The sequence below is a fragment of the Apteryx mantelli genome, chromosome 7 (assembly GCF_036417845.1).
Source record: "Apteryx mantelli isolate bAptMan1 chromosome 7, bAptMan1.hap1, whole genome shotgun sequence".
In the NCBI taxonomy this organism is placed as follows: Eukaryota; Metazoa; Chordata; class Aves; order Apterygiformes; family Apterygidae; genus Apteryx; species Apteryx mantelli.
This window is the reverse complement of record NC_089984.1, coordinates 35,186,172-35,213,066: the sequence shown is the minus strand read 5'-3', so window position 1 is coordinate 35,213,066 and position 26,895 is coordinate 35,186,172. Positions and strand designations below refer to the sequence as shown.

The 26,895-nt window shown below is 38.0% G+C and overlaps 1 protein-coding gene across 2 annotated transcripts; it reads right to left on the bottom strand.

Moving 5' to 3' along the window:
* Positions 1-234: 234 nt before the first annotated feature.
* Positions 235-25,326, bottom strand: CASP7 (caspase 7). Of its 2 annotated transcripts, XR_010884753.1 has the most exons (7): positions 25,214-25,326; positions 7,412-7,560; positions 6,212-6,340; positions 5,562-5,737; positions 3,981-4,119; positions 3,083-3,272; positions 2,574-2,649 (listed from the first exon to the last, which is right to left on the bottom strand). XR_010884753.1 is itself a non-coding variant. In XM_013941742.2 (6 exons), the coding sequence occupies exons 1-6, from the start codon at positions 25,324-25,326 to the stop codon at positions 2,396-2,398; spliced, it is 960 nt and encodes a 319-aa protein (XP_013797196.1). In that variant the 3' UTR covers positions 235-2,395. The 2 variants fall into 2 exon arrangements, 1 of the variants encoding a protein (XP_013797196.1); XM_013941742.2 differs by lacking the exon at positions 3,083-3,272 and having other exon boundaries at positions 235-2,649.
* Between the last annotated feature and the right edge of the window lie 1,569 nt (positions 25,327-26,895).

Genomic DNA, 26,895 nt, shown 5'->3' with positions numbered 1-26,895 from the left:
AAATTCTAGTTTCCTCTGAGAGAGCATCTGGCCTGCCTAGTCCAAGTCATCAAGTCAGTCCAAGTCATCAAATGCCAGCTTACTCTTCGAAACAACTTTTCAACTGAGACTGGAAATCTTGTCTTGACAAAGATGCTGAAGACCATCTGTAATCTCTGTTGAGAAAGGTTTTGAGATGTATTTTGGTTTGTTTTCACTTCACCAGATTAAATGTTAAACAGGCAGATACTCATATAAAATTTTTCTAGAAAGGTCTTTATTGGTGTCATGCTCAAGTTTTCCACAAAACAGTCATTTATTTAATTCACACAGTTGTAAATTGGACTTCTGAAAAAAATATGCTTCACTATATCGCAGTACTGGTAGGAAAATAAACTTAAAAAATTGGTAACTTGGCACTAATTACTATGCACCTATTTTCTTAGAGAATTTCATAGAAGTGTAGAGTACATTAATTGGAAAAAGGGTGACTATCTACTCATTTATCAGTTTAGCCAAATCATTAAATTTGCTTTTTGAGCTAGCTACCAACTCTGAAGAGAATATAAAGAGTAGGAATGTGATATCACTAACATAGCTCCAAAATACAAAATCAAGACAATACATAGCTAGAAAGGCACTTCTGGTTTCTATTCAAGTAAGTACTTCCAGTCTTGGCAAATTCCCCATAAACAGAAATTAAACCTAAAAACTTATATTTATTACTGAGACATACAATTCTAGCAATTCAACATTTTAAATTTAAAGTTTTAGAACAAAACCTAATCATTAACTCTCTGTTGGTTCAGAATTTCTGAATTACCAAGCAGACATTTTTCTTTTTGCAAGTAGAAAAACTGCAACACCACAGTTTCAGGCTGTTCTATCATTTAACTGTCATTTACAAAGAAAAATTCTTTATTACAGTATTTTAATAAGGATTCCTCCAATTACAGTTTGCCCAGTTTTACAAAGATTTTCATTTTGATTTTTCTATTTGTTACATTTATACGCTATTCAGCTAAACCATCTACAAATATTGATTCTTTACTTATCCACCTTATGCTAGAATCATAACTAAGTAAATTGACTTTCAAATTAAGCACAGAGCAAACAAATTGTCTTCACTAATAATGCTCACAAAAGAGAACTGAACATATTAGACTAAGAAACACTCTTAAATAACTACAAATTCAGTTTGTCACTGGACATTCCCATAATACGGTGCTCTTAGGAAATTTCCAAGGAAGTCACTGTTCCATGAACCAGTAATTTAGCGAAAGAAAAATGGAGTCTCATGATTGCTTTTTTTTAATTTACAATCTGCTTTCTGGGATTGTTTAATTTATTTAGATTGAGAGACAGACTTCCCCTCCTTTCTCGCCCACAAACCCCAAGTAAGGCTTACACCATGCCCCCCCCCCCGCCATTTTAGCAGTATGCAGAATATATGAACAATTATTTAGTCAAAAGGAATAACCTTTACTGGTCAGGCATCTGAATCTCAGATCACTGAAGTCTCTCCCTCTTTCCCCAAGATGGAAAAATAGATCAAATATTTCCTGAGTTAAAAAAAAAAAAAAACAAACAAAAAAAACCCAAACCCACTCCGTGAAACAAAACAACACGCAACTCCATTGATTTCCATCAGAAACTAGAAAGGAACATTGCCAATTTTCTTAGCTTCACGTTTGGACTTATTTTTATCCTCTAGAGAGGAAAGTTCTCTGCTTTTCCAATATCAGCATATGCAAGACCAGTGTTTAGTGAATGTGAAAACTGAACAGCAAAAACTAACCACCAAGATAATTTCCTTTAATCTTACCCTGATCCAGTTTGTGATCTATCTGTCCTTCCTCCTAGCAGCTGATAACATTGGTTCCTAAAATTACATCTCTTATTCCACTCAGCCTATGAAGCAGCAAACACTGAAAGGTTTCCACTTCATAGTGGTTCAGCACCAAGAGCAACGTAAGATTAAAAAGAAATATCAGCAACCAAAACATGAATGAAATTATATGGAAAGTTTTAAGTGGTGGGGGGATAAATAATCAAAAAACACAAAATGGAACATAACAGTTGAACATTATAAAAGAAAAGTTCACAGCATCTCTTGAGTGTATGAAGTAATACGGAAGATAGGTGTAATTTTGGAAGCTTTCTTTGCTTATAAGCATGGAGATACACATCTTTAGCATCCGTAAATCACACTAAGGGAAATCGAGACACAGTAATCAGTGTTAGCTCTATGGCTGACCCACAGCATTTGTTTCTTCATTAAAATCCTGTATATCACCCATCCTTCAGAAACCCCAGCTTATACAATATAAAAAGCCAGTATAATTATATTTCTATTATTAAAAAATGTGTTACACCAGTTTATAATCAAACCTTCCTCCAGTGGTGTACCCTGATCTCATGCCATTGGCTGCATTAAAATATATTTTCCGAAATAAAGTTCCTTAGTGAGCATAGACACTACGCAGGGAATCTGCTTCTTCTCACTGAAGCGTGGATCATCAGACTGTGATTCAAAATTTGTGGCCACCACGTAGTTGACCCGTGTGAGGATCTGCATGATCTCAAGTTGTTTTCCATGCTCATTTAGTACAGAGCACAGAGACTGCACAAACCAAGAGCCTCTTCCAGGATTCCTCCAGGAATAATAACCTTACAGGAAAAAGAGAGAAGAAAGTACAGGGGGTTGTTTTTCCTCTTTTTTCTTACTGTCACATGCTGAAAAGTGGAACGGCAGAGAGGTATGAATTTAGGTGAAAGGTCCTGGGTGAAGGAATAACTATGCACAGATGGAAAGTTTAATTCTCATCACTTGTATAACATAGTCTAATTCATTAAAGCAGAGAATATTGTGTATTCTTAGCTCTCCGATCCTCACGATACTAAAGTATCATGCTATATTTTTGCATTTGGGAAAATGCAAGAAGTAAGATTCCATGCTTTTCCTTTCTAGGAATAAACGGTGTAGACCTTCCTCTTCCTGCCTTCAACTCACATTCAACATACTCACTAAACTGGGTCTTAGAAGGACAGGATTCCCAAAATAGCACTGCATCTGCCTTCTGTAATATCTGCGCCTTCTCACCTGCCAAATCTGGGCTGCCCTTCTGCTGTTCCAGCTGTAGCTAGCATAAAAGGGGTGGATACAGGTACCGCTCAAGGAATTTATGTGATTTGTCCACCAATGTACAAAGTATCATCAATGCAGGTCAGTCTGTAATACTAGTGGTAGTAGTGCTGCAGCTGTCACAGGTAAGGTATAGACACAACAAGTTCTGCAGAAATAATACGTTTTATCAGAACAACTATTACAGTTGGAAACTGTCAATTGAAAACTGAAGATATGAGTGGCTACTTTTCCCAGCTATATTAATTACTCTAATCAAAGAGATTAATCGTCTTTCTCCAAACTCTGTCTACTCTATAATTAAGGAGTTACTTCAGATCATGCTTTTTTATCAAGTAATCTTCAACAAGTATTTAAGATAACTTATTTCTGTTTCTGATGATGACAGCTGTCATACTCAGCTTCACACTCTCTGTGTTAACTATGTACCTTATACAAAATTACTGCTACTATGACAAGCATTCCTGTACTGTTAGCTCCATAGCACTACAGTGGGAATATTTTCCTTAGATTCTAAGTTCTCATTGAAAGAATGAAGGGTGCTGACCATGGCACATTCAAATTCTGAACGGTAGTGAAAGCCAATACGGCACTTCTATTTGTATTTTCCCAAAATAAAAATGGTAAGAGTGCTCAAGACAAGACAAAACAAATTTTTAAAAAGTTTGAAAAGGTTCTTCATGGAGCATAATTCTACTTCTTTTTTATTTACTTATACATACCTATGAGCTGAAATTTAAGCGTAAAAATACATGTCTAATTTACACATACAAATACTGCAAGTAAAAATGATTGCAAATTGTTAGGCTTTCTCCATCTGCTGACCCCCCCCCACCTTTTTTTTTTTTTTTTTTACCTGGCACTGTGGAATATGCAAACAGAAAATCTGCTTCTACTGGGATTTTGTATCTAGGATTGGCATCTGTTTCCAGAGTGTCATTTGCAGGTCCAGAGTCAGTCTGTATCCCTTCATCAAATTCAGAGCCTCGGCATGCCTGAAACAGTAGAGAAGACAAAGAAAACTAATAAGGAGAAACAAGGTGTTTCACAAAGAAGTAGTCGTTAACATTTTTTAATTGACACAGCTTTAAGCAGTACTTTGCATGAATTAGAAACAAAAAAGTAATGCTTAAAGTCATTTAAGTTGCTTAGTGATAATGTTCATGGAGAACCATGCCTGGCCCTGACTAGCTTACCTATTTTCAAATAGGGTTTCTCCTGTACAGTAAAGGGAAGCAGTGGTCTTGCAGGCTCTGGACCTCAGGGGATTATCAAGGTGCCAGATCAGTGTTAGTTTAAGTGTACTAGCCAACTTACTCTAAACTATGACCAATTTTACTATTCTAGAGTTGTTCTCAGCACTCAATTATCACATTTTGTCTTATGCAATGTAACTTCTGGACATATTCTTTATAGTGGACTACATATTGTCTTTGGTTCCTGACATTCACTGCCATAGCACTATATTTCAAGTATACTGCATCAAGTATACTAACACTGTGGAAAGAAAGAGATTTATGATGTGTAGCATTTTTCATTTCTCTCTTTTATTCCTATTTTCCTCTTAGTCATGTAGTTTAGCTAAGCTATACACCAGGATCGTAGACCAAGCCACTAAATTTCAGCCCTTGATCAGTAGTTCTGAGTGACAGCTGCTACAGCAGTCTGCTGGGCAGTCTGCTAACTGAGTTGCCTTTACTAAGATAATTTTTAAAGCAACACTGAACCCATTATAAACTTATAACCAAAGAAACATCACTTTAGTAGTATGAAGAGCCTAAAATAGACTTTGAGGTTGAGGATTAATTGATGGAACAGCCTAGGGAAAACCACACACCTGCTGCAACTCCCATATGTACATAATACTATGATAAAAAAGGGAATTCAGACCCGTGGTGTGTCAGTCAATACTGCTTGGAAAAGCTGTTTTTAAAAAGCTTAAGTAATATACTATTCATTACATGCTAATGTAATAATACAATATCAATTTTCAGGCTACTGAGAGAGAGAAAAAAATATTTCTTTTAGTAGAATGCAGTAATTTGTAGAGACAGCCTTTGTTCAAAGGGATCTGGACACTATTCTTTCTACTGATACTCACATACTGTCCTCAGCTCTGTTTGCACACAGAGGGAGATTATCTTTCTTCTCTGAACTTGATATATTACCAACAACAAAGAGATCCATGCACAAAAAAAGTGGATGGAGAAAATTACAATGACAGTATGTTCTTTACATCTATGAATCCTGTATATAAATCACCTTTTAAAAATAAACAAGTCACCCATAGTCAGCTTCTCCCAAGACATTTTTTTCCACCAAACATCTAGCAAAATGCAACAAATTAACTTTCAGGGCCCTTCTAGAACAGACAAACGACATAACATGTTTTCCCCACTGCAGTAGTAATATATTATAGTTACCTTAGGGCTATTACCTGAATGAAAAATAATTTGGGTTTGCCTATAAGGCTTTTACATTTGTCTCCTCTGAAGAGTGCAGTCAGACTCTTGATTGCCATAGGTCCATCCGTGCCATAGATAAGGCCTTCTTCCCCATGGCTTAGAAGGATACAGGCAAAACAAGCAGCATCACTGTGATCCTCCTCAGCAGCTACAAATCAAACACTTCTTAGCCCAAAGGAAGCAACATTTTAAATGAAAATTACAATTAGCAAACATATCTTTCAAAGACCAAATTTACTCTGGGTCTCTATTTCAATGGAAGGCACGAAAAAAGAGCAGATGAAGATGACACAACCCACTTTTCACCAATGTGATGAGTATGTTAAATACATGAACTTCACTCTTCACTTGACTCGGTCTAGCCTACTGGAGCAAGCAGGATAGACCACACTCTTCAGTCTAATATGACAAGAAAACTATATATACATGAATTAATGCTGGAGGAAGAGGCGGGGAATTAAGCCTAATCCATTCAGAAACTGAATCCTTCTACATAGAAAATTGCACTTACGGGGGTCTACGCAACCTGCTCTAATTTGACCTGCTTTGAGCAGAGGGGTGGACTAGATGACCTCCAGATGTCCTTTGCAATCTAAATTATTCTACGATTCTAAATTATTACCTTGCTTCAGTAACTTTTCCATATCATCACAGCTTCGATCATTGTATGTGCAAACATCAAAACCTAAGTTTCTAAAACTCTTAGCTAGATCTCCAGCATCTTTATCAGTGCCATTGCGTGTGCCCATTCCTGCCAGAAAACAAATACAGTTGATTGCACACAAAACAATTCAAAACAATTCACATGTTCATAGGTAACTTTTTAGGTTTACAATTTATTGACAATGTCATGGTGACATGATTTTAAAACAATCCTTTAATAACTTTCTGAAATAACCTGCTTGCATTCAGAGCAAATTGTGAGATTCAGTTTAATGCAAAAAAGGCAAGGTTCAATGATAATATGCATCTTGTCCTGAGAAGTGCTGCTATACCCCCAGCATCTTGCACCATGGGACCTCTATGGCCCTATCTCCCTTTTGGCTATGTAATATAACACATGTATAAGGCATTCCAAGAATAAAGAGTTTAAAGAGTGTTGAGCATTAAAAAAAAAAAAAAAATCTAAACACTCATAATATTACCTTTAAAATCCCTACCAAAAGCTATGAAATTAAAGCAAAAAATCTGCAGCTACAGCTCCACATAAAACTGAACTTGGTGTCATTTCCTCAGGTATCTTTCTATAGATAAGAAATCCCGCTGTGATGCCAACATAAAAGAAACTTATGTAAATTCTTTGGAGTAAACAACTCATTCAGTGTGTTTGCACAGTGTGTAGAAAAAAGGCATTGTGACCTGGCAAAGACCTATAAAGTTGACTGTAACACATATATTATCTGTCTGCTTCAAAGCCATCCACAGTTGGAAAGTTAAATTCAGCTATCTCAGGAGTGTGAATAGAGCACAGCAGTGTCTTTTAGCTGTAGCTCTGGGACAGAGAACTTATAACATGGGCTGCTGATGACAAAGTTAAAATTTTAACAACACAATCTTAAACTTGGGGCAAAGGTTTATTTTGAAGTTGGTAGACCTTACTCTTTAAAACACCCATATTTGATGTGCCTACTGCAAAGGAGATGCCAACAGCTGCTCTTATATAAAAGAAAAAGAAAAGGTACTTTGTAGCAACAAGCTATTTTCCAAATAAGAAAAATATATTCATTAAAATTACATGTCTTAGAAATAACAGGCTTGTTGATTAATGAAAGAGTAAAACCTCAAAAATCTGTAATGAGTATCATCAAAGGAAAAAAGTTACCTGTTTTTTTCTCAAAATTTTTGTTGTTTATAATAATACATTTGCCAACTTTCTTGTAGTCCATATTATACTGGAATGTGGGTGTAACAATTCGGTACTGATTACTGAGAGTGGGCTTTGGCTGCTCTTCTTCTCCATTCTTCTTTTTTCTATGTGAACCAAATGAAAACACTATTAGCGGCTGATCACATGCACTGCGGCTGCTTATCTTAATTCACACCATTAGGGCTGCCCTATCTAATTCTTCTTTTTTTATGTTTGTGTTCCTTTATATTTCGGATAGAGGTGTAAAGATAATAACTCTTCCATTGAATCTTGTGACTTGCATGCAGCAATTACTGTACGCTATTGGATTCTGATGATGCTAAAACCACCCAAGAGTGAACGGCATCCAATAGCAGTATATGCAGACCTCGACCTGAACCTCACGGATGAAACAAATGGCCTAAAATTTAGGTCAGGCTGGCAGTAACATTTTGCAAACTACGGTCCTTGACTTAAGTGCTTTTTTTACTTTTACTACAGTTTATGGAAGAACAGACAGGACTTAGTAGTGATTCCAAGCACAGCAAGGAGATATGCAATTCACCCAATGACTGGATAGGATTTTTTTATTAAATCTCAGCACCCCTAAACTCTCTGAAGATAAAGAGCACAAGGCAGTTTCTACTTATAAAGCTTACATATGTGAATAGGTCATGTGGTAACTTGATCTGCCAATAAACGCTCAGAACCTGTGCAAAAGCTAAATACATTTTGGTGTAATCATCTGTATCTTGAATGCAATTAAAAGAAAAAAAAACAGACAAATACTCTCCATTAATGTGACTGTACTGACCTTTCTGCTATATGAGGGGGTCTTAAATTCAACTAGAAAGAGATGCACAGGGATAGGGACCTTACTCACCAATTTATCCTAAATGAAGTATTAAGCAACTAAACCAATTACAGTCAATATGACTCATCATTTGACACACCTGCAGCACAAGCATGAGGAACTTGGTGATACTTTAGTGCTTGCTTTTAGGGTGGACTTTTTGGTCCAAACAGATGGCTTCTGATGTTGGAAAGATCTCCTCAAACAGAATTGAAGCCAGTGAGATCCTAAAAAGGGTGTGAATCAACCCCAGAAATACAAACAAGTTTTGGAGAAGGCCCGATTAAAAACAACAATCAAGAAAGGGCAGAAGAAAGTGTCAGCCCAGCATCCTGCTTCCAATAGTATATTGCTGACATCTTAAAAGAAAACATAACCCCTGCTCTCAGCACAAATAACTGTACTATATAGTTTGTTTTTAACAAAATTTGATTTTTCCCATAATCTCAGTTTATTTAAGAACTTTCACTATTCTCACAGACATCTAAGCCTTTCTGGAGAGTTACTAAACTATTTGCTTCAATTACAGCCTGTAGACATGAGATTGCTGCCAATTGATTTAAATGTTGTTTAGGAAAAGTATTTTCTTACTGTCCCCATCCAACAACTGCTGTCTTTAGCTCTAAGTGTCCTCTTTTCCAATTACTAAGGGAAAAGACAAATTGGAAACCATAACAAACCTTCTCTAGATTATTCCTCATTTTTATATACTACCGCAATTCAATTTTAAAACAGTCTCCTCCTGAGTAAACTCATGCTCTGTTATAAAAGGCCAAATTAAATAGTTGCTTCTGGCAGACCTTCTCTGTACTCTTTTTACACATAACCATACTAATATCATCTCCTCTCTTAGTCTTCTCATAGAGACTTCAAAATAAGGTTTTGAATGGTCTCCACTTGAGGATTTTATTTGATACTTGGGAAGCACAGTTTCTGCTACCAAACTGGAAGTATTGGTATTCTCCTCACATACTGCTTCTAGAGTGCTCTGGGAGCAATAATTAAATACACTTTGCCTCAAGAAAAGACTTTAACCCTTTTAAAGAATTATCCATAGCTGTATGATGTTAATATTACATTTGACTTTCAAAGAGATCTAGGGTTCTTATTTTAACATAAAAATCCCTCCAGTCCTGTATCACTAGACAGATCTCTGGCAAAAAAAAGAGAAAAAGAAATTTCAAAACAACAAATAATGACTCAGGTCAATGAAGAGGCTAATTTTCTCAGTCCACATTGGACGCAAGCTTCTACAGGCTTTTGTTGGCTTCAGTGACTTCCTGAACGAGCTCTATAACTAACAGTGGTTGCTACACACCACAGGATATTTTTAAGAGGTTTGTACACAAATTTCTGTTAATGTCCCACCCAGGAACAGTACTAAACTCTCAGGACAGATCTACATCAGTGGTACAATATCACGTTTACCCTGTCTGCTTTTCTAAAATGCTGATGGTGAGCTAATTCTAGTTCAGAAGTCATGCAGACATCTTACCACTCAAGAAACCTGACTGAAAATATGAGCTGGGTTAAGTGGCATAATAACGTATCCATACAGCTTCTCCTCTGAAACCACTTTACTTCCAACCTCAATTGTGTGTACTCATCCATGCAGAAATATCCAGACTTTAAGGGATGCATCAACTGCTGATATTCCCCAAAGCAGGCCAGAATCTATGTGCTGTACAACATCAAATGTCACGGAGAGCCTCGGCAGTACGGTTACAGCGCTCGGGAGTCTATCCTTTTCATCTCCCCGCACCTTTTCAGAGGATAATGTGGTTTGTTCTAATGATTCCTTCCAAGCGGAACAGGCTAATCAGGTACTAAGCAGCCACATTTACTGTAGGTTTACGCCTACAATTTATTTACTGGTAGACAACAAAAGAGTTCCAGAAAACGTCGGGTACCTGTCCAAACCGAAAGACTAAGGAAGCAAAGCTGCGGCATATACATATTTCGGGGCTGCAGTCCAGACAGAAACTGGTTTTTGAAAGTTCTGTTCTCTGGGCCACAATAGCACAATACAGGAACTGCCCGACTGGACTGAACTGGCAATTTAAGGTCCTATCCTATGGCTTAATCAAGCGAAAATCAGTCCTTGTAATAATGAGCAATAATGTAATCATTACATAACAGTCAGTCCTTAAGGGAAATTTCTTATCAGTGAGAAACCGGTCTGTGACTCAAAGCATGAAGCTTTATAGATAAATTTTTATTTTCTAACCTTTAAACTGGGCACATGCTAATATAGATGTTTGCAGCTGTTGTTCTTACTAAGCCTTCTAATAAAAAGAATTTGTGAGAGGGTTTCCACAGGTTTATTATGTATTGTTATAAAATGTTTTAAACTATTTGCCCTCAGTTTTATTTCTTTCTGATTGTCTGATATCCAGTGCCTTCTATTTCCCTTTTTTTGGATTAAAACTTGTCCAGACTGAACACTAATTTGTATTTTATGACTGTTCCCTGTTTCTTTAGCTTATAATTATAACTGTGCTGTAACTCCTCACTCCACTAGTGGTCACATCTGATCTTTTCCTTAGATAGAAATATTCCGCCTATCAGTACTCTCACATATTTCAAGTTCTCTCCTTTTGGTCAAGAGTTTAGCAAAACTGAAACTCCACTCTGGCACCCTCACACACGGCTTGCACATTTTCATCCTTACTGTGTCTCTAAATCTAGGCCTTAGGCTTGACAACGGTATGTCTGGGAACGTGACTTCATAAAGGCTACGCTTTATCGGTGTCAACCCTGGGAATATAAAACTAAGCTTTCCCATACTATTTATTATTCTGTTACTGAACTTTTCAATACCAAAGGCTGAATTTCTCATCACTGTGAATGGTTAAAATTCTATCAAAGTCAATGGAGATACATTCAATTGCACCGACAGTAACTCTGACCATGACTGTCTAGAGGACTGCTAGCTAACATCATAAACTTCCTTTTCTGTTCCACTGTGAGTAAATTATAATTTCAGTGCGTAAGGATATCAAGATTTAAGGGTTTAAAAGGCTAAAAATGCCACTGTTAACATTTAAATATATTTAAAGGTTATTTTCAGTAAGAAGATAAAATCTTGACAATTTTACTGAAAGTAGAGTCTCTTAGCAGCAGTAATTTCTTCTCCTTTAGATTCCTTTCTATTGGCATCTCACTGCACTTTCCTTTTCTGCTGTATATTGGTGTTCCATGTTAATGCAATAAAAAGCAGTGTGCAGTACATTGGCTTCCTTGGATGTTCTAGTTTCTTATCACATCTCTCACCCGCTACACCCAGCTCCTGGGCTCAGGTCCACGAGTCCTCCAGGGCTCCAAGTAATTCAGTGAGAACTGTCTGCTTAAGTTCAAGCCTATCGTGATATATTTCCATGGGAGAGCTTCAGTTTGCATATGTTTGTCACCTTGAACACCATATATTCTAAACATTACTTAATGTTTACAGGGAAACACTACAGGGAAGGACTGCATACTATGAGAAGAGCTCAGCTGTGCAGTCCAGCAGTGCTGAGCTTTGGGCAAGGTGCAAAGGCCAGTGCCTGCAACAAACCTTTGCTCTAGAAAAGCTGGCCTGCTGTAAGGACGGGGCCTCTCCTTGCTACAGCGCCAGCGTAATGCAGGGCAAATTCTCAAGTGAGAAGAGTGGCTAAAAGGGACCATTAAGAAGAAGAAAATGCAATCTCGAGGGTAGAAACCGTTACAGCAATCCATTTACTACACGTGAACATTAACAGTGATTAAAAAGAGACTGATAGCAACCCACAGACTACAGAGCTCTTCTGAAAGCCTGAGCTTCTTTGCCTTACAAGCAATCTAATCCAAATTTTTTTCCTCCCAAGAGGAAGTTAAGGTGTTTAATCAAAAAGAATTCTGAAAGTGTTATTATATGGGCATACCTGGGCTTTGGAAGCAGGCATGTTCCCTCTCCCTGCCAGGAAAGTTAGGGACTTTTGTGGCTATACCAAAAGATGAGTAGTTAAAAAAAACAACAACCTACAATTAAAATACTATTCTATTTAAGGAAGTGACCATTTAGAAGAGGGTGGAAAAGGTTAAACTGATTACATTCATTTCTAGTTAAAGTATACACATTAAAAAAAAAGAGAGAACTCTCTTGACTGACTTATTCTTGCTATATGAAGTTAAGTAACTTGAAAAAGTTTAACTGGATAAGGAATATTTCAGAATATTGTGATTGTTTTTACTCTGGCATGTTTCTTTAATATGATGTGTAACAATACATCATTTTTAATGACTGATAACAGGGTTCTGTTAAAAAGAAAATTTGTTTGTCTTAAAAACCACGCCGTTCTTACAGAACACAAATTATCCCAGTATCCTTTCATGAGTCCCCATGCCTTTTGGTATTGGGGAACAGTTTTATTCTGGTTCCAGCCAGGACTTCATCCTTTCTGTTCAGTCCAGGCAAGAAGATTATAGCAGTGATAAAGTGACAAAGCCTATGGGACAACTTTTCTCAGCCAATCCATCAAAATCCATGAGAACTTTCATACACTTAATGATGTGGAATTGAACCGGTATCTTACAACTGCAACAACCTATCACTAGTCACTGAGATGTCCTCCTAATGACTTATGTTTGAAGACCTTTTAAAATTTTGAATAAATTCCCCATTGTTATGATACTGTGCAGTAAGCACATGGGAAAATACATTAGTTTTAAGATCTCTGAAGAAATTTGTGTAGCCTATATTGCTGATTTTATTTCTATGCAGTTAGTATTGTTCTATGCTTCTCTTTTTGTCTAAAATAAAATACAATTCCTTCCATTATTACATGTACAGTATAGATGATATTTGTGACTACAGCTCATCACAAGTTCTATATTTACTCTCCTGGGGAAAAATTCTGGATTGAAATTTTTTGATAAGTAATTAAAGGATAGAGAGGAAATAGTGAAAAATGCAAACTTAATTGTGCCTGAATTCACAAAGCATCATCAAGTTATGTATAACAAAGTAGAATGTGCTTGAGACCAATTCAGAGTTATTCTTCCAAAAGAAGTGAACAACAGGAAACAATTAATAAATTAGACAAATCGGTGTTCAAAATTTGGTTCTACATTTCTACATTAGTCTCAGTAATTAACTGTCTATTCATAGGTCTGTCACTTTCTCATGATCCTGCATTACTAGGTCTTACCCCTACATAACCTTCTTTCCAAACTGCCAGCTTTAATGCTTTTATCCAGTCTAATTTCACCATATTTCGTACATCTGTAATTACTGTACACTCTCCTCTCTTTGAATTTCTTGTTCTTGAAACCTATCAGCAATAACAAGCACAAGACACTTGTTAAACCTGACTAGAGCTTTTTTAGATCTTAAGTTCTTCAAGGCAGACTCTTTGTTCTTCGTCAGATCCACTTTGGTAAAGTGACGTGCAGATTTAGAGCGGCAGGCAAATAACAGATTATCCTGTTGCCTTTTCCTGTTAATGTTGCGTCACGCTGGCAAAGTAACAAAATTTCTGGACAAAGAGAATATGTTTCTACTTGAATTGGCTGTCTTTTATAAAATGGATAATCCTTTACTTTTAATAAACAGAAAGCAGAAATTATATGGGATAAGGATTACGTATTAACCATAAAGGCTACTACTAATACAGTATATTTTATATAAAATGTATATAAACATACAAAAGCACATATGTATATAAAAATGTATATGTGTATAAATATATGTATATATGTGTGTGTGTGTATATATACACATATATGGCTAATACCAAATACTAATATGGTATTATACTGCATTTGATGATGTGATGCTGGGTCAAATGCATAAGAAGGCTACATGCTGGAGTACAGAGTAAAACCTACTATAAACACTAACAGGAACCACTGCAGAAGATGTTGGCCACTGAGAGATCTGAGTTCTGTTTCCATCTTTGTCTCTGAATCAATTTATGGCCTTGTCAATTCAATCATGCCTCTGCTTCTCAGTTTTCCCACAAGCATAATGGGAATGGTTGCTTACAAACTCTCACATTCTTTGAACTCCCACAGGTATACAATATGGTGTTTATTGATATTACACAGAAATTTTCTCATCTAACAGCTACTTAAGGATTTTAACTGTTCTGTTCCAACTTTGTGATGGGACTCTGAGCTGGCCATGGTTTTAAGCAGGATTTGCCTAGACCTTCTCCCACAGCAAGCTCCTAAAGAATACCAGAAGGTTCTCCACATCAAAAAGACAGAACAAAAACTAAAATAATTAATTTTTTAGATAGAGAAAGCTCAAAGTGAACTAGCTAGACAAGGCAGAATTCCAAAGGTTTGTGCATAACTCTTTTACCACTGTGTCCTTCTAGGCTGGGTCCTTGCTCCCAGGCATCTCACACAGTGACTTTCTGAGTCGCAGCAAACACTGCTTGGCCCCCTCTGATCACAAGGGAATTCCTCCCACCCCTGCTGAGGCCGGGGCTCGGCCGCCTGCTGCAGCTCCTTCCCACGGCCCCGCGGTCTGCACGCGAGAGCTTCCAGGGCCTGGGCTGCGACTGCCCAATGCACGTGCCAGCCACACGCGACAGGCTCTCAAACCTCCTCGCTTGAAACATACTCCAAAGGCAGATGCCATTTCTGTCTCTTTTCAGACAGTTAACACCTCGCCAACTACCCTCTTGAAAGAACTTAAATCTAATTGTAAACCAAGTAAGAAAATAAATACAGTCCCTCACAATCCCTTTTAACAAAGGTTACCTGAGTTTCTAAATTATGTGCCAGTAGATAAACTAAAAAGCAGCTTAACAGTTCAAATAATTGCCTCGTGATGAGCTTCAATAATGCAGGAAAAGGTTCAAGTAAATATTGCATACTTTCAATTTCCCTCCAGAAATCTATTAGCTGACAGTTTTGAGATGACTGTTGACTTTGGTAGATTAGCACTACAAAATAACCAGTCCTTAGAGAAGGCTATTTCTAAATATGCTCCAGAGAAATAAGAAAGGAAAATAAAAGAAATTTCTAATATTAAAGTCAGAATCTTCTCAATAGAAATCCTTCATTTAGAAGCAAAAAAGAAAAGGGGTCCTACACAACTGAACATAAAATTTTTCCCCAAAGCACCTAGACATTATTTCACCTATATTGCTTACTATGGCTTATTTTGGTCTTACACAAAAGGCACGAAAACTGTCAGCAGTGATTTAGAAAGCAGTAACACAACATAAGCAATACAACACAAAACAACAACATAAAAGCATAAAAATCAGTCAGCCAGTCCTAGATTTCTGATCCCCTTAGTGGTCCTGTTTTCCCTGTAAATGCAATTTTAAATGATGGTGAAAATGCCAAACTGGTAATACTGCAGTCTAAGGTTTATATTTTTCAGGGACATATATAAAGCCTGGGCATTGTCTGCTTCTTCATATACCGCTCTGCCCAAGCGTCTAAACCTTGAGAGTCCCTTTTGGGAAGGGATGGAAGGAGACGTAAGGGCCACTGTGCCTATCCCAGCGCCGCACGTCCTCATCAATGCACCCAACTCTCCTCCTAGCAGCAGGCTTACTAAAAGCAACGGGACTCATCATGCAGGAAAACAAAGCCTGTTCATAAGTGTTTTCAGGATCAGGGCCACAATAAATATTTAGCTTCTAGCTTCTTTTTAAAGGTGCCATTCAGTCCATGATTTATTAAGGACATCTTTGGAAGCAGACTCTCAGCTCCCTAGAGAAGGCCAGTTTTAAAGTCACCAACAGAAAAGACTTTCGCTCAAATGAAACTCAAACAAGGAAGTTAATGAAGACCACGCTTGTTTCTTAGGAAACTCACCCTCCCCCCTGCCCAAGCCTTCCTTATAACTTTAAAGACTAATCTTAGGCTTAATTTTGAAAGAAAGGTGTTGCTGAAGCAGTCTTAAAAAAGAGGTTAGGTAAACAGTGGAAATTATTGCCTTGAGCTTATAAACTACTCTACATCCAAATGCATTAGAATAAAAACACATAAATGTCTGGTGGCTGGAAGCAAGACTCAAGATTAAATTTTACAGAATCAAAGATAATAGGGCAGTGAGAGATCTCAGGAATCATTAATAAATTTCTCTGCCCAAGGCAGGATTGGGTTCATTCATCCAATAAGAGAGTATCATATTAATAAGTCATAATAAGAGCACTAGTAGGTTATGTAGCAGTATTGTTACAGATTTTGCAGAAAATTCTCAAAGTAAAATGCTTCATTTTTTAAAAGAAATCCTGCCATTTTCCTAAGTTTCTTGTAGCATGCTATATCACCTCCCACAACAGAACACAAGTCATAAAAAATATTTATTAAGATTATATGTTAACTGTGCTTTGCTCAGTTAATCTAATGCAAACTCTTAAATAAAAAGAAAATATGTGACTGATTCTATGGGAGGGATACACTGTACTGTTCACATGTAGAGCCATAGAGTTGTGCTCAGGATGGAGAACTGAATTTGAATGGTGCTACTGCTGTTGAATAACTTTGGGAAAGTAATTCCACGTTTTCAGGTCTTAAGTTTTCCATTATAAAATGGAGCCCAAACAGATTTATCTCATAAAGCAATTGCAGCTTTCATGGCTTCTTTATACAGGGACTTGAGTATGCAATAGCCTAGAGAATGAATTTAATATCCATTATTTTATCCTTAGCAATCACACATTTGTAAAATCTTTAGGTCCGGAGTGCGGGGGTAGCTACTGCCATGTTCCTGGCGGAAACGACCGCTTGAGACAAAGGCAGTTGTGCACTCTGGAGGCTAAGAGTGGACCTTAGTGCAGAACCGCTAGTATACTATAAATTCCTATTTACGATTATTGCACATTAGCTTCCCTGAATAGATAAACCCTTAATGCCTGTACAGGATTATTTAATGTCAACTGCAAAATGGACAACGTTGCAGTCCACAGAATACAGTATTTCCCCGAAGTATGTAATAGCCTTAAAGGTCTCTGGGACCTTGGTTTAACAGTCAGGATACCACAGCTTACCAAGTTGCAACTACTTGGCAGAATTACAGTAATGGTTATGTGTGTGCTCCACATCATTTGAAAGCACGATGTAAAATATATTGGCTTTAACCACAGTAAGGCCTGAACTACCGCAAGGATGGCTTAGCTGAACGTACTTTGTTTCGCAAGTGCAACAGTTCAGGCGGTGCACAAAATCAGCTGGTGATCGGCAACATGCTGAACTGCAATAACTTACTCATCCGTGTGCGAGCATATTTTTTGTTTGCTCTTTTACAAAATGAGCCACAAAACCTTATTCAGTAATTTCTACAAACTTGTAGCTTCTGCTTAATCTACAGAACATCTTTTAGATTTATAGAATTAGAGTGCAAAACGGATTTTGTATACTGTGCATGCTAGTTTGCTTTTTTTTTTTTTTTTAAAACATGTCATGTCCATAACCATATCCAGCGGTTAAATGGCCTCACAACTAACAATCTGCCTGACAGAATTTATTTGGTATAAGCTTTCACTGTGTTGGATCTGTTTATGAATTCTTTAATTAGAAAAATGCTTCCCATCTCCTAATCTCCTCCTTCAGGTACATACTTGTATATTACAATCAAATGACCTTTCAATTTTAGTTACAGAAAATAAATAATTACATTTTAAATTCCTCATTATAGGACATTTTTCAGATTCTGAACTACTGTTCCAGCTTTTTTGCCTCATTTTAATTTCAGACCCTTCCTCAATCAGGTGCGAGAACCTTCGCTAGGAGCTTGGAAGCCAGAGAACGTCGTCTGGGACAACTGCTCCAGCCGGAAGCGCGCCGTGGAGTGAAAGCAGCTGAGCTATTTGAAAAAGCAAGTCTTAGAGTATAACTTCTAGCATACTATGTACTTTATATATACACCCTTGGAATTTTGTTAGTTATATCTAAATACGTCTTCCTGTCCTTTTGAACTATGTGCTATGGCCTGAACCTAATCCAAAATCAAAACTGTGGCTGCAATTTTATTCATTACATATAAATGAAACAGATGAAGCACAGTGGTGCTCAGCCAGCCTCATTTTATAAAAAAAAGTTATCAGAAACAGCCTATTATGTCTAATATTGTGTCCACAGTTAACAGAAGAGAAAGAGAGAGAGAAAAAAAAGAAAAGCCAGGCAGCAATTTCTTAGTCTTTAGGCACTTGACATTTTAATACTGATTTACAGCCAACATGACAATTTTGTGGCATAACACGTGCAGTTAAGAGGACCAAAATGGAGTAAGCTCCAGACTCTCAACCCTTGATTTGTAATTCATCTTCAGGTTCCTCAGTATTTTTCTGCGTGGTATCTGCGGTGCAGGACTCACAGTGTGTTATGCAACATAGTATTCAAATAACATTCAAAAGATAAAGTTTTACAAATAAAAGATAATGCCTACTGTTGCTTGCTGAAAGGCTTTCTGCTCATTTCTACAAAATCTGCACATGCAGGCTTTCTGGAAATGGAAATCTTGTGGGATTGTATCCTAGGTAGTATAATGTATATCGGCAATTCCCATTTATGCCATAAAATAAAAGAGAAAGCTCCTCTTATCTATCATAGGTACTAACAACTATTAACTGGTATACTTCTATATGGACAGCATGGAAAATAACTCAAAATAAAGCAAAACCTCAAAAAATACTATTTCTCAGAGAACATTCTGGCTAGGATTAGCAATTGCAAAATGCCAATAGAGTTATAATGAGCTTGATATAAGCTAAACTCTTTTAGGATATGCATTCATGAGACTTCCAGAAAGGCGGCAGAGAAGGAAGGAGATGCATCACATTCTACAGTACCTTGGCTCATCATCAAATGGCACTCCACACTGCATCTGAAAATAGCTTCACCTTGTGCTCGAGAGCAAGCGTAATCTTCTTTACTAATGCTAGGAGCCCACCATGCTCAGGGCTACATTGGAGAGTGAAACAGGGTGCTCTGTGTCCAGGCCCAAAGATTCGCCTGTGTCAGCAGTGGGTCACGCTGGACTTTTCTGTGGGGCTATTCAGCCCTTCATAGCTATCGCCCTGCGAGCTGAGGTCATGCAGGCCTGACCTACCTTTGCTGACAAGCAGAAAACACGCTCCCATCACTCTGATTCTACACTGCCCCAGCACAAGAGTGCAGGAAAATACAGTGGATCTCAAGGTAGGAGGTGAGATAGCAAACTTTAACTTTTAATACAACTTTCTTCCTTCTCTCACAACCTTACTTATCCACCATCACTACAATATTTACACAATGAACATTTCTTAAAAAAAAAAAAAAGCAAACTAGCATACACAGTATACAAAATCCCTTTTGCACTCTAATTCATCGAACTGTTTCTTATATATTTTACACATTTTTGATTTATTATAAATTTGGATTTGTTTGTTGTTAGTTGCTTTAAAAAAATTAAAATTACACTGTACAATAGCTTTCCTCCCTATATTGAGCAATAACAACCCTGAGTTTATTGCAATGACGGAGTTCTTGATTCCAATTCTTGATTTGCTACTGTGATTGCCACGAATACAGTTCAAGGATAACTCAGTGTTTGCTCCACTTCACATGAGAAAGTCTCTAAGGAGACTGGAAACAAATACTTGCTGCAAATTAATGACTTCTTACACTTTAGACTAGATATAAGTTCAAGGTACTTGGGCATTTCCCATATAGTACATTCAGTAAGTCTCCAAGAGGAAAGTACAAGCACTGACCACAAATTTAACTAGCTGTTATTCAAATACTCCTGCAGTATTCCCTAGAAGTTGGGTTCTAGATTTAACAAAAACTACAAAAACAAAAAATAAAAACCAACCACTAGCTTAAAAGAGACTAATGCAAATGAAACATCTGTTATACTATGTTAAAATCTCTTGTATTGTCTTTGTAGGAATAAACATTGGCAGTACAAACTATAGATGCCTGAACCTATTGTTTCTGAAATTATATGTTCAGTGCTTTAAGGGGAATATATACTGGTATTTAGCTTGTGTAAAGTAGAACCCACAAACTCCAAACAAAATTAATTTGATATTGTGCTAGACTTTGAAGTCAGGACTTGAAGTTAGTAAACTTCAAAGTCAGGATACTTTGAAGATAGTTAAAAAAAAAAAAAAAAAAAGATTATCCCTTTACAGGGTAAACCAAGGCACAGAGTGCTTAGAGCCATAAAGGCAACCGGAGGCTGAACCAAGAGTTCAGTTCAGACCTCTGAGTTCCAGCTCAGAGCATAACTTCAGTTAATGAAAGATTCACCAGCTGTTCTCTGTTGCAAACTAACTTGGCTACTTTTATTCTATCTAATCTAAGGATAAAGAGATACAGATCTTTTAAAAATAAACATTGGTAAGAAAAGTAATATTCGGTGGCTGAAAAACCTGTTACAGAACTGTAAAAGTTATGTTGAAACAGATGAGGTATCACTGAAGGCATCATTCGGCTTTGAACACGCCGGTTTCAAGGCAGGAAAAGCTGACGATAACGCAGTGCTTCCCAGGCACCTGCTGCCAGCAGCGGTAACTTTTCTACAGATGAAACAATTCATTTATAAGATCAGGCACAGTGTTTCCAAATGGCCCAAACAAAATAAAACGGGTGACTCTGGAAAATGTATGCAGATGTGAGGGGAAAAAAACCACACACTCTGTGAAACTATTCTTCCACCAGTTCTACCTGTGAAATACCTTCCTATAAACCAGATAAAAAGAAACTGTTGACAATCAAAAGTGGGTGGAAAATAACTCCTAAAGGATGGAAGAACAACAAAAGAGCAAGGCTGACACAAAGACAATTTTCCGGTCTTGTTACAGCTCCAAAGCTGTCATTATAACTGGTTATTAATCTGTATCAGGGATTTTCCTGAAGGGATTCAGATTTCACTGAATTAGGTGATCTACTAACTTAGCAACCCGCCAGCATCATGAGGGTTATATATTCATGCAAATGTGTTTAAAACCCATCAACAGCAGTTCGGCCCTCTTCTTCCTTCCCATATACAAAGGGATGTTTTAAGGCTGTGTGTCAAAAATAAGTACTTCTTCTTTGAAAGATAAGGCCATTTAGAGAAATATGGTTATACTGAGATATGGGTAATGAAATTAAATTACACTACTTTAGTAACATCTGCACTTCCCCCAGTTTGTTGCTCTAAAACCTCAATAAACACCACACACATCAAAAAAAAGCCCTATTTACCTGTGAACCTTTTTGATCTAAATACTAATTTGCAAAGCCTGGGCATTTAACTGGCAGATCTCATAACTATTGAACTATGGAAGACCAGATATGCACCGATTTTTTTGGCAGACTTTCGAATTAATTAAAATGAAGTCTCAAATTTTATATTGGTCTGACTTGGCAGAAATAAATACTTCATAGATATTTTGCTGCTTTGCACTGTTAAACAGCTGATGTACTCTTGGTGACTATATGTCGGTGTACCCTACAAGTCTCTCAAATTCCTCACTGATGTTTTGTTACTATTCATTTGATGTTTCTGAATTAAAGCCGCTACAGAAGCATAAAGAGTTTCAATGATAACTAGGTATTCGTAAGAATCTTTAATTATGGTTTTGAATGCTGTTTTATGCTTCCAAATGAAAAGAGGAATATTGAACATAAAACAGAGAGCAGGGCTGAAGTAGAAAGAGGATAAAAGCAACCAACAGGCAAACGGTTCTATACAAATAAATTAGAAAATAATTGGTATCTAGATACTACTAACGCTCACCCTCTACTGCATTATTCTTCACTGAAGCCCACAAACAGTCATGATTGTTGATAGAGCAAATGCTAGTCTACCAAACGTTAGTAATTTTCAGACACACATTTTTTTAAAAACCCTACATTATGAGTATGAGAAATCCTAGCTCTATTTAATACTGTGGAACCAGAATTTTATTCTATTTCATGATGTTACCTGGATGCTAAAATATATCTGGCTACCACGTTTCTTATCTCCCAATGGAGTGCCCCAACCAAAGACAAAAGACACAAAATAAAGATACTAAATAATCCTGTAGGGAAGTGAGACTATTTTTAAAGATAATTCCTCAAATAATATTACAGGACCACACAGAGAACAGAAAAGAAAAAGTTCTATGGGTTTGTTTCTAATCATCACACAAAGAATTAAGATACACATTTCAAATCATCAGCCCAATCTTCTTTTATCCATGACATTCACAGCTGTGCTGTGCTCAGGACAGTATCCTGCTATTTCTGCTTTCTGAAGCACAATGTTTTGCTAAACTGCAACTCTCGGGAAATTCTCAGATACAGTAACTTTTTTTTGGTAGTAAACAAAAGTGATACTAGCCTGCCATCTAGTGGCTAAAAAACCCTAAAACAAACAAAGCAAAGGGAAATGTTAATTCAAAACTTCTTCAAACACTTCTCCTCCCAAACACTTTTTACCCACCAAAACTAAGTAAGTATTAGTACTTTTTCCAAGAGAAGGACACATACAGAAGAGAAATCCCTAAACTGCGGTGCAGAGAGAAGAGCTTGCCCACGCCGTGGCTCGTTCTGCGCACTGGGGGCTCCTCGGTAAGGCTGGCTCACGGGCTTCTCGGAGAGAAACGTGCCGTAGGGAAGAAGATTTTCACTTATTTCTGTTTACTGCTCTTGCTACATAAATCTCCAGTCACGGCCAGACAAGAACGAACTGGAGCTGTGAAGTGGCTGGAAGTGGCTACTGGAAGTAGCTGGCCTTTCTGCATGGCTCCGAATTCATTTCTCAATGTTTTGTTCTTTTTGACATTAAAATTAACATCTTAATTTAACAATACAAGTTAACTGTTCTCCTATGAGTCTACATATGTATTTAAGCAATAATAAATGAAATACACTGTATGATTTCCTTGAAAGTACTGCCCAGCTAGTAAACACTGGTTTGCTAAAACAAATCTATGGACCATAAAATTATAGTTATCTAAAGCTTCCTAGACACCTTTTTTATGAGTATTAATTTCGTGTTGCTAAGGTGGGGCAGACACAGAGCCACAGAGGTTCCAAGTAAAAGTTGGGGCTGGTAATAAGTGTTAAGAGAACAAACAAAAGAAACTGGATGCAGAATATTCTCACAGAAACCTTCATGCACCGAAGATTTTAACATCGATATCCCCAGTGGACTTTTCTTCCATGAATTCATCTAATCACTTTTGAACTCATCTAAGCTCTTGACATCTCCATTGCTTTATGGCTTTAAGTTCTACACCAGTATTTTGCACTACGTAAAAAATACAGCTTCCTGGTTGTTTTAAATCTACTGCCTGGACATTTCATTGGATGTCCCCTAGTCTTTATGTGAAGCCCAATGAACAATCATTCTCTATTTACTTTCTCCCTGACACTCATGATTTTAGACCTCTATCATATCCCCTCTTCCTTTATCCTCTCACATCCCTTCCATGTTTTTCTCCAGGCCAAAGGGTTTTAGTTTCTATAAGACAAAGACTTTGTCAGTGTGCTTGGATTTTTAAGACTTTCCCTGTCAACCAGCTCATCCCTCTTTACACAATCATCACCTTCTTCAAAAGTCTCTGATAGATTTTTCAGACTTAATTTTCTTCTACAAAATGTTGAGTCTTCTCAATTACTTCATATTTATTTTTCTTTCTGTATTTATTTAATCTGAGTGATTTTTTACTTCTAAAGAAAAATGTTTCAAATTGTATATTCAAGGGGTTCCCAAAAGAAAAATACTATTTGAACAACTTCTTATTAAAAAAAGTGATAGAAATGTTGATTCTTGTCTTTCCTGCAGGAATGATTAACTGTGAGTGGTATAATTTAGTAATAGTATTAGTGTATCACCTCATATAAAGAAGACCAATTCAGATATTAAAACACACATTTTATAAGTTTTAGAAGAAATATTTGAAAAATATTTGGCAAGACTTAGAAGCAAAAGCCAGAATATCTTCTCTATTTTGTATCATGTAAATTTGCAAAAATTAAAACACATACACATCAAAAACCACATTTTAGGAATGTGAACATGAGAGACGGGAAAAGTCAAGTGATTTTGCCTAACAGCACGTCAAAAGTCTTCTGCAAAAGAAGTGAAGCTGCATTAGTCCTAGATTTGTTACCCACATTAGATTCTTTTATAATAAGTGGCAGAAATAAAATTATATTCTCCATGCATTTTCTTTGAATTAGATTGTTCACTTGAACATGAATGTCTAACAGTTAAAAAAAAAAAACAAAACCTCTGTGTAAATATAATCTTTGTAATAAACACCTGCAATAAAACCTCTCCAAATCCAAGAAGTTCACAACCTGAAGTAGTAATTTCTTACATTCAGCAGCAAATTTTACACATCTACTTTTCATCTTTTGCATTTTCAATCACATTTATCTACTGTTTTCAGGAGTACAGACAAGCAAATCATAGTTCTTGTTTCCTATATATTTAATGAAAGTGAGATTATGCTTCAGTGAGACTACTTACTCTTTAAAATGAAAGGCTTTTAATTTATTCTGTAACAGGTTACATCTCTAGACTCAGCAAAGCTTCTTTGTGCTACAATCTAGACAGCACATTCAGGCTTTAAACTAACTTAAATAGTCAGCAGGGGATTCCAATATGTAGAAGATTAGCCAAGCTGAATGCAGTAAAACAGACAATTAATGGCATATTTAATTCCAAGCTCCATCAAAGGGCAATATTTAAGATGAGGGGCTACAGCTGAGGCTAAATGAACTTAGTGGTCTCTTGACTACCAAATAAAGCTGCTGGGAAATACTTTAGGTCTTTGTAAATCAGAGCAGCTTGATGGCTGTTCAGCTTTAGGGCACAGATCAAATATGTTAAACCTGTACCACATAAAACCACCTCCCTGTCTAGACCCATCTGTGATGCTGTGGACATGGCAAACTGAACACCAAAATCCCATTATAAGGATAGTATCATAGCTGATACAATAACAACAGGAATAAAAGTAGTAACTTACTTTACAAGAAGTGAGAATCTGCTACTTCTGTCTGGTTTTGCATCAACTACATCACCATGATCTTCATCATCTCTGTTTTGAGTGGAGCAATCAACCTGCTGGTCTCCTGACATCTACAAGTTAAGAGCATGAGAATGTAAGTGTCCCTCAATGAACACTATTATTTTAGAAATACTTCTATAAACCAAACAGATTTTCAGCCCTGCATTAATGCGACACTGCATATGATCAGCTGTGGCTGTATTACTTTGTGGTAGTTACCAAAAAATGACCCTTCTAATACCGAAATGCAGACAAGAACAAAGATAAAAGTCATCTTATGATGAAAGGTCTTTTAACCAATTCCCAGGAGATTTTTTAATAGTTTGAAAAAAAGTGTGCTGGAAAGAAAGCAAGGACAACTAACACCAAAATATTTGGAACTGCAGTCCTATCCAATACTGAAACATCCAGAAAGCTCTCATGTTTTCATTTGCATATTCTTCAAATAAGCATAAGAGAAAACATGGTATTACAATCCATGGATGGAATCTCAGTCTTAGTTCTTAATTTCTCTCTTTTATCTATATTCACCCTTAATATGAATTTTGTATTCTTCTAATGATGAAGTAATACATGCGTATGGTCTTTAGGAAAAGCAAGGAGTTGCGAAGTCCTTCTTGGAAATTAAAAGGCATTTTCATGACATCACTCTGCCTCTTACGCAAATTGCCATAGCTCAGCAATTTTCCCCCCACATTACTTCAGTATAAACTCAGACATCTTCACTCATCTCAGAAGGGAAAGAGGGTGTCGCTAGGCGAAACGGCTGAGCCGATCTACTAACTTTTTTCCGAGGGGAAAAAGCGGCCCCTCTCTCACGGCGCCCCCCGCGCCGAGCTGCTCCCTCGGTGAGGCCGCTCAGGCCGCCAAGCTGCCGGGATCCCACACCAGGAGCGGCTGCTTGTCACCAGCTCCCGTGGCGGAGCCGCCCGAGGCCGCTCAGCGCGGAGCGGGGCGCGGCGGGGCCAGGCCGGGCTCCCCGAGCTGAACCGAGCCGGGCCGGGCCGGGCCGGGCTCCCCGCGCTGAACCGGGCCGAGCCCCCTCGAGCAGCTGCAGCCCCTCGGTTCAGCACTTCCCGCCCCTCCCCGCGGTTCGCCAGGCTAAACTTGCTGGCACGTTACACTTAACTCGGAGGAGCGCGCTTTGACGCCTAACTTGAAAACTGCCCCGCTGAACTTTCAACGGATTAAGGACTTTGTTTGCCGTCGACAAGTGAAAAGGCGGTAACCCGCTCGGTGCGGGCGCCGGAGCGACAGTCAGTGTAACCCGAGCCCAGGTTCGGGACACCAGGAAGAAAAGGTTTTTTTAGCCTCGGGAGGTGTTTGAGGCCCGTGAGACACCAGCAGCTCCCGAAGGCCGGGGCTCAACCCGGTGCTGACAGACGGGCACCTCCCTCGGGGATCTTCACCGAAACGGGCGCCCAGGCGGCCGCGGGCAGCGCCGCGCGGGGACGAGCGTTAAAGCTGCCGCGTTCCCGCCCCCTCCCGCAGACGGGCGGCCGCCAGCGCCAGCCGCCTCAAGGCCCAAGGAGCCGCGCTGCCCCCACCCGCGCACGGGCGCCCCGGCGGCAGCCCGCAGCGAGGCGCGGCCAGGCCCGGCGCGGCCAGCGGGGCACCGCAGCGGGCAGCGGCGGGCTGGG

What these genes read in the sequence shown, in the direction of transcription:
- CASP7 (XM_013941742.2), bottom strand. Translation starts at nt 25,326, where the DNA reads ATGTCAGGAGACCAGCAGGTTGATTGCTCCACTCAAAACAGAGATGAT. An exon ending in AAATTTTGAGAAAAAAACAG is followed by an intron (nt 6,341 to 7,411) that starts GTAACTTTTTTC and finishes GTTTTCTGGCAG; the next exon opens with GAATGGGCACACGCAATGGC. An exon ending in CCAAATTATTTTTCATTCAG is followed by an intron (nt 4,120 to 5,561) that starts GTAATAGCCCTA and finishes CTACTGTTTCAG; the next exon opens with GCATGCCGAGGCTCTGAATT.